Here is a 10,342-nt window from a genome sequence, read left to right as displayed (position 1 = left end):
AATAATGAGGAAGCAGGCATAACATCACCTTTTGATTTCACTTACTTACCTTTAGCCCACTCTAGTCCATCTTTGCTCAATTACCTGACTCCGCTTTTTATACAGTGTCAATAGTGTGTGATGTAACATTTTCTTTGTAAACATTTATTTTTATACATGTACTGTACATATCTTATTGGATGTTGTAAATAAATGTATAAAGTTTGTGTTTTGTGTCATTTGTTGTGTGCATAACAAAACATGAAACTTTATATTTTTATTTTCTCGTTTGCAGTACCGGTGCATGGTTTGAGGGCTGACATATGTTTTTGAGTTTGTTAATAGAAAATACAATTAAAAAACAAATGAAGATGTCCTCATACAGTATACAATAATATACAATACACATACTGTATAATTATATAAAGCTGCAGGCAAGGTAAAGTAAATCACAATTAGATAGATATATGTTTTACACTATAGATTAGGGCTGTGGATTTTTTGGGCACCACACGATTCAATTTTGGGGGTAGTGATTCGATTCAGAATTGATTCTCAGTTCCTAACAATTCTCGATTCAAAATCAATACTTTTTTAATAAAATTGGGTGCCAGTTTTATGATTAACTACATGCCTCCATAAAATAGAACACAGATCTGATACATTTCTACATTACTTAAAAGAAAACTGGTTTTGTTTAATAACATCTAATCCAAACATTTAATAAAGTCAAATACAAATAGTGCGACAAGAGAAGTATCCCACACTTCTCTTTTCTAAAGTAAATATGTACATCAGATATGGGCATCTACATCAACAATATGATTTGCCTGAGTGGCTGGACAGGACAGATAACTATTATTTTTTAATCTTTTAAGAATCGCGATTTATCCGAAAACAATTTTGACACTCCTACAATAAATAAATATATATATATATTACACTAGTTGATACCAATTGGTAATATTAGCAGTAAAATTGATTAAATTAGCCGCAATCTGTGATACAAATGTTGCTAGACATCACAGTTGTTGCAGGAAAGGAAAATAGAATGAAAATACAAATATGTTATTTATGACTCAGCTGTGATTTGAATGTCAGCTGTCAGATTTGAATCCTGCTTTTTATTTTTTTCCCTTCCCCTCGCCCCATCTCCCCCCATCGTATACAGATGATTGTTCCCCAACTTGCATATTTGTGAACATTTTCGCATTTTGGATGTATTGTCTGGTTATTAGCAGGCGCATGAGCCATGTCCGTTGCCGTATCTGCCACCTTTGCACGTAAAATATTTTTTGCCATTGTCGCTTTTGATAGGCTTAACTATTTTGTTTAATATTCATTGATCAAAATAAGTTAAAACTACTTTTTTATCAAACATGCTTGTGCTGTGTATCATAACTAATTTTATTGAGAAAATAAGAACTCAAGTCATGAAAATCAAAAAACAAATCGGTCCAGCCCCACCTTAGCCCAGGGAGAGAAAAAATTCCTGGAGCTGTCCCTGTCCTAAAAAGGCAAAAGTGCACAAAAAAGGACACATTTGTTTCTCACAACAAAGAAATCCAATTGAAAAATATTAAAACTACAATTCTCAATTCCACATTTATCTGAATTTTATGACATTTCATACGGGACGGTTCTGTCTAAAAACAGTGGCGTTTTAAAAACATATTGGCTTTTAAAGGGTTAAAATCCCATGAAGTAAAATTAATACTTAAGATTAATACATTTTAGACTGAGTTGATTCCATTAAATTTCTTGTCATTTCAATTGTGTTTTTAAGGACCTTTCAACATTAAAAAATGAATACGTCCCCATTATGAGTAATGACTGAAAAAACACTCCCACATTTGAGCGTACTTTGAGAAGTCTATTAACTTTTATACTTACTGTATATGAAACATATAACAAAGAACACATTTTTAAGTTTTATTGAATGTTGACATAGGCTCCACATTTTAACAGCCTTTTGCCTTTTTCAGATTGGCTTCGATGGGAGCTTTCAGCCGCCAGAAGTTTTTCCAGGAGCTCGCTCATGGCTGCCTGTTGCCGACAGCCCAGCAGGGCCTGGAGCAGGTGTGGCAGCTGCTGCTTATCTGCCTGCTGTGTCGCCTTCTCTGGATGTTCGGTGAGCATCTGCTTATTTTTGTGCCCTGTCAATTTTGATTTGAGCAGGATTGTCATCATCTCGTCACCTCTCTGCGGCAGGCCTCCCCTCTATTGTAAAGCACCTCGCCATGGTGGTGGGAGGTTTCTATGTCCTTTATCTGTTTTTCGAGCTGCACATGATCTGGGTGGTCCTCCTCAGCCTCCTCTGCTACCTCTTCCTCTTCCTGTGTCGCCACTCGACCATGCGAGGCACATTTCTTTCCATCACTGTGCTCATTTACTTGCTGCTGGGGTAAAAATGTCCTCTTCTAGCATATGAGAGCTCAGTGAGAGTGTGTTCCTTCATGAAACTGAACCTCTTGTGCTGTTTTTTTCTTAAATCAGAGAACTACACATGATGGACACCACCAACTGGCACAAGATGAGAGGTAAGCTGCACACCCGTTCTTTTATGCAGAAAGGTTTGATTATTCAAGGTAGGTTCCAAGTGTCGTCACTGTTGCCCAGGTTCACAGATGGTGGTGGCCATGAAAGCCATCTCTCTGGCCTTCGATCTGGATAGAGGTGTCGTGGACAGTGTACCCTCACCCATTGAATTCATGGGTTACATTTACTTTGTTGGAACAGTCATCTTCGGCCCGTGGATCAGCTTCAATTGCTACAAAGAGGCTTTAGACGGGCGTAGGATTGTAAGTGTGATACACAAAAAGTGACTGATATATTTATACTAGCTATTAACTGCTGAAATCCACTTTATTCCTCAGAGCTTTTCATGGTTATTTAAAGTGTCTTTTAGCTGGCTTAAAAGTCAGATCTGCCTCGTTCTTTCCAATTGTGTGGCTCCTTACCTCTTCCCTTATTTCATCCCTGTCTATGGAGAAAAACTACTGAGAAGGTCAGTGGAATATAAAAGGCAAAATGCTGGTTTATTATAGTTTGCAAATTATGTCAACTCTTATTTTGTCTTCACAGCAAAAAAAGGAGAAAAATCAGGTAATTTACATGGACATTCACATCATGTGCTTATTTTCAGTTTAGCTTTTGTATCCTACACAGACGTACAGTACATGGCAAGTCAACAGTGGGCCTGATCTACTGAAATACAAACAAGTGCTAAACAGCGTGTGCAGACTATAAAATTGTGTGCACTATTAGTAGGTGTGTTGCATGGGATCTACTAAGACAATGTGTACAATTGATAACAAGTACTCTTTGTCCATCGTCTGTCTTTGCATCGCGATCACCTCCTTTCACACAGCCATTTGTTCATAACTGTGCCAGTTTGCACGCACATTTCAAACGTGTTAAATATACACGCAGAACAGTTTGTCATCATAAATCGCATTGCAAGCATTAAGTAGTTGTGTTTGCATCTCCTCCCAGTATTGTGGGTGTTTTAATAATCAGCATATTATATACATGACAACAGACACGCTAAATAGATTTAGCTTCTGTTACAATAAATTAAAAGGCACAATCCTCTGCGCACCTGTTTAGTAGATCAGCTACGCATTTGCTATCAAGTTTGCACGTGTTTTAGTCTACGCCAAACTTCAGTAGATTGGGCCCAGAATGTTTTATACATTTTAATGCACTCATTTGCTAAAACTGAAACCCTTTTTTTGTTCTTTCTGTTTAGAGATACCATAGCAAAGTAAGTATGAGTTGTACCTGAGTACAATAACACGTATACTGTACTGCATTTATTATGTTACATTTCATTCATAATACAAACACACACTGTTATGTTGACTGATGATTATGGATGTATATCAATAAGATTTTAGCGATGCCGATACCAATATTGTTATTACCCCTTGATACCGGTATTCATTGGTACTCTTATTGGTACTATATGTAATCAATATTTTCACATTGATGTGAAAATATGCATTTTTTTATTAGCACAATGAGTTTGTGCACCAGCAACGTCATTATGTAACATCTCACAGCAGGGAAGTCTTTTTTCAAAACACTTCTTAGGTCCTAGACAAGTCACCTATGTTTTAAATGCAAGTGCAATACAGTTGTTATGTCATCTTCTTGTAAAGGCCACACTGATCCACCACTGTGGTTCTATTCATTATAATTACACATAGAATATCCATTCATCCATTCATGTTGTACTGCCAGTTACTATGATAACATTTAAAATAATAGTAATTAAATAATAAAGTAAAGTAATACCATTGTATGGTATTCCAATATCAAATATATTATATACATCAATACAATCAATTAGCATGTTGGGTAGGTGTGCATTTTGTAACAATAGGAATTGTTATTTGTGCCCTGCCTCATCACATGTAGTCAACAGGTATCGGCTCCAGCTCACTCATGACCGTAGTGAGGAGAAGCGGTATAGCAAATGGCAACCTGTCCAGGGTTTCCCCCTCCACTTGCTTGCAGTCTGCTGAGATGGGCTCGAGCTTATCATCCTCACGAGGACAAGCAGTATAAAAAATCGATGTTATTCATGACATTGATGGACTATAGCTCCTAAGTAGTAACACCACCCATCCATAAGGGGCGCCAGCAGAGGATGACATCATCCTACGCCATATTCGGTCGCCATTTTTGTAGTTTTTGTGAAATCTGCTATAATTGTATTTCCAAATACCGGAAATTCAGCATAATGGTATGTTGGTCTATGTGATTTCAGAACGCCATTTTTGTAGTTTTTAAGAAATCGACCATTTTTATGTTCTTCCAAAATGAATCGTGATTGGTATAGAACAGCTTTAAACGGAAGCCATTTCTAGATTACAGTAGCTATCTAAACGTGACTGGTTCCAGGGATTTGCCCCCCGAGCAATACGAGAATAGCACTGCAGGTCAGCATCAGCTGTCCTATACCAACATATTCAATCATGCATAGGACATTCCAATTACAAATCAAATACTTTATTTTTCTTGAATATCATAGTGTAACTTCAAGATTTGATTAATAACATAAGCATAACAGGCCGTGGGAGATTGCAGGGACGTATTTACCCGATGAGTTCAATATTCCACCCACCAATCTTACTCATGGTTTTAACTTTTGTTTAAGTCATGTTTTTAGGTACCTTTAAATACTTTGTTTACTTTACTTTGTTAGCTTCATTATAGCCACCTTGCAATTATATTACAAATTAGTATGGATAAAAAGAAAGATGTATGAGTTCTTGTCTTACATAGGGATTGGGAATGATAGGCAACATTCAAAAAAGAAAATGTGCAGTGCACCAGCAACTAGTGTGCTTTAAACATGTAGGATATTTCTACCAAAGAATAATAAAAGCTTAATATTTTTAAAATTGGGATACATTCTGAAAAATACATGTGCTAAAATACTAACAAACCATGTATTGATGTGTAACCCGCCTTCCGCCGGATTGTAGCTGAGATAGGATCCAGCGCCCTCCGTGACCCCAAAGGGAATAAGCGGTAGAAAATGGATGGATGGATGGACCATGTATTGATTAAAAAAGAAACAAAAAACTAATTGCAAAAAGAAAGTTATATAAAGTTATATATACCTTATATAAGAAAGGTATAAATTGTTTTAAAAAATGTGGAACTCAGTTGCCAGAATTTACCTGTGGTACTGTTTCTTCATTTACAGTAATACACTGTAAAAACCAACAACCGTAGACTTAACGATTTAAAAAAAAATGGCCGCTCAGTCGCCAAAATTTTACCATAAAAACATTTGTGGCGTTTTTTACTTTTTCAGTAATATGCTGTAAAAAAACACAATACATTTTACAGTAAAATTCAGGCGACTATTCTGCCAGGTTTTTACTGTAAATTCGACATAATTTTTTGTTTACACTGTACGCAAAAAATAGATAATAATCAAATGCATAGCCAGTTGTGTAATAATATCATGAGGCAAATCATTACACGTACATATTCACATTTTATCCACTGTTATAAGCGACCCTTTGAGAGTAGCTATAACTGGCATGTGGACCTCAGTGAAAACAAGTTGGATACCCCTGGTCTACATGATGACAAGGTTGACTCTAATCTGTCATCTAATCTCCTTAAAGTGGAAGATGAGTGAAGGTGAAATATAACCTCCATTTCTTTTGCATCAGGTGGTTACTGGCGTATGAAAACACAATGTCTTTCCACTTCAGCAACTATTTTGTTGCTTACCTGAGCGAGACCACAGCCACACTAGCTGGGGTGGGTTTCACTGAAGAGAAAGAAAACCTCAAATGGTCAGTAAATAAAAGAAATTGACAATCAAGAGTATGATTGTTTTCAATTGTATGTTTAAAAAACGTGTATTGTTTTGCAGGGATCTGGCAGTGTCAAAGCCACTGAACGTTGAGTTTCCCCGCTCAATGGTAGAAGTGGTCACTTCATGGAATCTGCCCATGTCACGCTTTCTGCACACATGTAAGTTTACTTTCTGTTCATTTCTTATTGCAACCAATGAGAGATCATTTCCCGCCTTTGGCATGCTCTTCTTTCGTAGATGTGTTTCAGAGTGCTGTCAAATTTGGGACTTTCTCTGCCATCATGGTGACATATGCTGCCAGCGCCCTTCTGCACGTCAGTACCAAAGAAATTCGACTCTGATCTGTTGCTGCATTGTTCCATAACAAGTTGATTTCTTAATGTGTCTGGAAGGGTCTGAGTTTTCATCTCGGTGCTGTGCTGATGTCCCTGGGCTTTATCACCTACATTGAGCACGGTGAGCGTCTGTCTAACATCTCTTTAGCACACTATAGCCTTTCCATTTAGCTTTGTAGTAATGGCTAATTGCACCCACCATTACGCTCCGTTTCTGTTCACTGCAGTGCAATAATTTATCTCTTATCGCTGGGAAGAAACTCTTTATGTTAATGCCTCTGCCCTGTTTTTTTGTGTCAGTGCTGCGGAAGAGACTAGCAGACATTTTTAATGCCTGTATCCTGTCCAAGAAATGTCAGCCAAACTGCAGCCACCGGAACAAAAAGGCAATGCATTTCTAATTGTTTCTATTGATAGTGCCGTGTTACTGTTTGCTGACTCTTGCATACTTCCTGAGCTCTCATCTATGTTTGACTTGTGTGAAAATTCCTTTTGGTGTAGAGTTGAGTGGGTTTTTTCCTAACCTTTGTCCATTAGCAGATTTACTCTGCTGGCATTAGACCAGGGGTTCTTAGCATAGGTGCATTAATGAACGGGCCTACCGGGCCCAGGCCCAGGGGGCCAGAGGCCCCAAGGGGCCAGGCCAACTTGGCCCCGCGGCCGCGACGCATGCAAAACTACTTTTGCAAAAATAATAATCTTAGGCCCCAAGGGGCCAGGCCAACTTGGCCCCGCGGCCATGATCCATAGAGGGTCAGAGGCCCCAAGGGGCCAGGTCAACTTGGCCCCGCGGCCGCGACCCACAGAGGGCCAGAGGCCCCAAGGGGCCAGGCCAACATGGCCCCGCGGCCATGATCCATAGACGGTCAGAGGCCCCAAGGGGCCAGGTCAACTTGGCCCCACGGCCACGACCCACAGAGGGTCATAGGCCCCAAAGGGCCAGGCCAACTTGGCCCCGCGGCTGCGACCCACAGAAGGCCAGAGGCCCCAAGGGGCCAGGTCAACTTGGCCCCGCGGCCACGATCCATAGAGGGTAAGAGGCCCCAACGGGCCAGGTCAACTTGGCCCCGCGGCCGCGACCCACAGAGGGCCTGAGGCCCGAAGGGGTCAGGCCAACTTGGCCCCGCGGCCACGATCCATAGAGGGCCAGAGGCCCCGAGGGGTCATGCCAACTTGGCCCCGATCCATAGAGGGTCAGAGGCCCCAAGGGGCCAGGCCAACTTGGCCCCGCGGCCACGATCCACAGAGGGCCAGAGGCTCTCAATCATTATTATCAAAGCTAATTCTCAAATTGGATCACACAACCTCACTCACATATTCTTTATCAATTATTAAAGGTTGTTTCTGAATTTTGATCACAGAACTTAATGCAAATATTCTTGATTGATTGGCAAAGCTCATTCTCAAATTTTGATTACACAACCTTACTCTGACAAATTATCATTATCAAAAAGCTCTATCTCGAATTTGGATCACAGAATCTCACTCAAGTATTCTTAGCTGTGCCCCTCCCCCATCGAGTCTTTCATAAACCGGTCTGTTCTTTTAGAATCTCCTCATTTGGTACTTTGAACTCATGAGTGACTGCTCAAAATTTGGTTTCCTTTCCCTCAGTTCAGACTCAGAGATAATTTGAAATCATTCCACAAGAAGTTTAACGCGCACACACACACGACACACACACACTTGAGTTGAGCATTACTTGGAAATTCTTATATTTTCCATGTTGCTGTTATTATCAGCATCTTCCCATTTTGTCCTTTTCTTTCAAAAAAGTTTACAGTCTGACATTTGTCACTGCTGTCAGTTAATAACTTTTTGGTCTTTGACCCATTTTGTCATTTTCTCGATTCGATCGTCACTGACCACTCTCTCCTGTCTGGCAGACATCGTTGCTGCCATCATTGCCAGCAAGCTGCCTGCAGATAGCAACATTTTGGTGTCCTTTGTGAAAATATTGAGAAAGTAGACAAAAGTACACAAAGTTGTACAACTATTATCTTTATGATCTTTTTTTTTGTTTGTTTGTTTCTCTGTTACTGTGTGTGGCCAATTAAGCGACTTTTGGCCATACCTGGCTGGTGACATTTAGCGACTTTCTGGTTGTTGTTAAAATTAATAATAGCAACAGTTCTCTTCATCTTAATGCAATTTATTGTGTCTGTCTCTCCACATTTTGCCATTAGGTACTTTGAGCTCTTGTTGGTCAGTCACTCTAAGGTACATTGTTGCTGCCATCATAGCTAGCAAGCTGCCTGCAGATAGCGACATGTTGGTGTCCTTTGAGAAATATTAAGAAAGAAGACAAAAGTACAAGACATTGTACGATTACTATCTTTTTAAAAATTATTTGTTTCACTGTCAGTGTGATTGAGCGACTTTACCGCTAGATTTCGCGTCTTTTGGCCATACCTGGCTAGCGACTGAAAACATCATTTAGCGACTTTTTGGTTGTGAAGATAAGTGGTAAAAGCAGATCTGCCTGTTGGTCTTCCCACATTTTGCCATTTGGTACTTTGCACTCTTGTTGGTCACTCCAAGGCATTTGTCCCTGCCTTCAGCTAGTCACTTGGCTCTTTTGGAATTTATTTCACTGTAATTGGCTCTCTCTTTCTCCTCAGTACAAATCAGTCTGTTCCCTTGCCATTCATCACTGACCACTCCGCTCTCCTGTCTGTCAGACATTGTTGCTGCATGCAGATAGCTTGGGGTCCTTAGTGAAAATATCAGAAGAGAAAAGTACACAATTATCTTAATCATCTTTTTTTATTCACTGTCAGTCCTTCAGTGAGTCCCAGTGTGTTGGCGATTAAGCAACGTTGGCATTCGATTTAGAGACTTTTGGCCATACATGACTGGCGACTCAAAACGTCATCTAGTGACTTTCGCTGTCTGAGTTTAGCATTGATTGGAAATCTGTTATCAGTTCTTATAGAAATCAGCTGATTTCTGCTTTTGACTGTTAATGCTAGATTGCTAGTTTCGAAAATTGCATCACACACACACACACACACACACACACACACACACACACACACACACACACACACACACACACACACACACACACACACAGTTGGTTAAGCTGTTGTGATAGGCAAAGAGCCAATGTGCACAGAAAGAAGGGAAATATGGATCATAAACGTCTAAGTGGAGGAGCTAGAAAAAAAATTCAGCAAGAAAAGAAAAAAAAGGAATCAGTTTTACTTGAGAGTGTTCCAAATATCTCCAGCTTCTTCAGTACAAAGACATCTGCTGAAAGCAATTCTATAAATGCTACTGCAAATTCAGCTAAGGTTAGCAATGCACCTGAGCTAGCATGTAGCTCCCAAGATCCTGAGACCACTACAAGTGTACGCACTGAACCAAATGCTTCGGATGCTAATGATTCAACCAACTCAGCAGTAGCCAGTTGCTCGGATGAATGTGAGGTCACTGCACCTCTGGACAGCATAGAAAATGAGTTGAATCTTTCTTCAACACCATCTACAGTGACAACTCTACCTAGTGATCCCGCTAAATGGGCTGATACCCTCACTGAGTCAATGAAGGAAGTTCTTATTCAAAGAGGTGCAAAATCATTTCACAACCGTCACAGCCATTATCCAGCTTCTGTGAGGAACAGTGGGCTAGGAGGCAAAACCCGATGCCTAAACAATGAACATTTTACTTCACACCTGCC

At 39.9% G+C, this 10,342-nt stretch overlaps 1 protein-coding gene across 5 annotated transcripts in view; it reads left to right on the top strand.

Annotated features, from left to right (window-relative positions):
- Window positions 1-10,342, top strand: part of LOC133621114 (protein-serine O-palmitoleoyltransferase porcupine-like) — a 32,013-nt gene that overhangs the window by 5,514 nt on the left and 16,157 nt on the right. For 2 of the 5 annotated variants that reach the window (XM_061982981.2, XM_061982991.2), the window contains exons 2-13: window positions 1,965-2,110; window positions 2,191-2,383; window positions 2,476-2,519; window positions 2,599-2,780; window positions 2,856-2,986; window positions 3,064-3,084; window positions 3,731-3,745; window positions 6,177-6,302; window positions 6,383-6,483; window positions 6,563-6,639; window positions 6,718-6,781; window positions 6,961-7,046. In XM_061982981.2, coding sequence (XP_061838965.1) covers window positions 1,975-2,110; window positions 2,191-2,383; window positions 2,476-2,519; window positions 2,599-2,780; window positions 2,856-2,986; window positions 3,064-3,084; window positions 3,731-3,745; window positions 6,177-6,302; window positions 6,383-6,483; window positions 6,563-6,639; window positions 6,718-6,781; window positions 6,961-7,046 — 1,176 coding nt within the window. In that variant the 5' untranslated portion in view covers window positions 1,965-1,974. The remainder of the gene's footprint in view (window positions 1-1,964; window positions 2,111-2,190; window positions 2,384-2,475; window positions 2,520-2,598; window positions 2,781-2,855; window positions 2,987-3,063; window positions 3,085-3,730; window positions 3,746-6,176; window positions 6,303-6,382; window positions 6,484-6,562; window positions 6,640-6,717; window positions 6,782-6,960; window positions 7,047-10,342) is intronic. The other 3 variants (XM_061983000.2, XM_061983015.2, XM_061983007.2) reach the window with 3 other exon arrangements.

The sequence above is a fragment of the Nerophis lumbriciformis genome, linkage group LG01, assembly GCF_033978685.3.
Source record: "Nerophis lumbriciformis linkage group LG01, RoL_Nlum_v2.1, whole genome shotgun sequence".
Lineage (NCBI taxonomy): Eukaryota > Metazoa > Chordata > Actinopteri > Syngnathiformes > Syngnathidae > Nerophis > Nerophis lumbriciformis.
The sequence above is the reverse complement of the archived record's forward strand: the minus strand, read 5'-3'. Positions and strand labels throughout refer to the sequence as shown.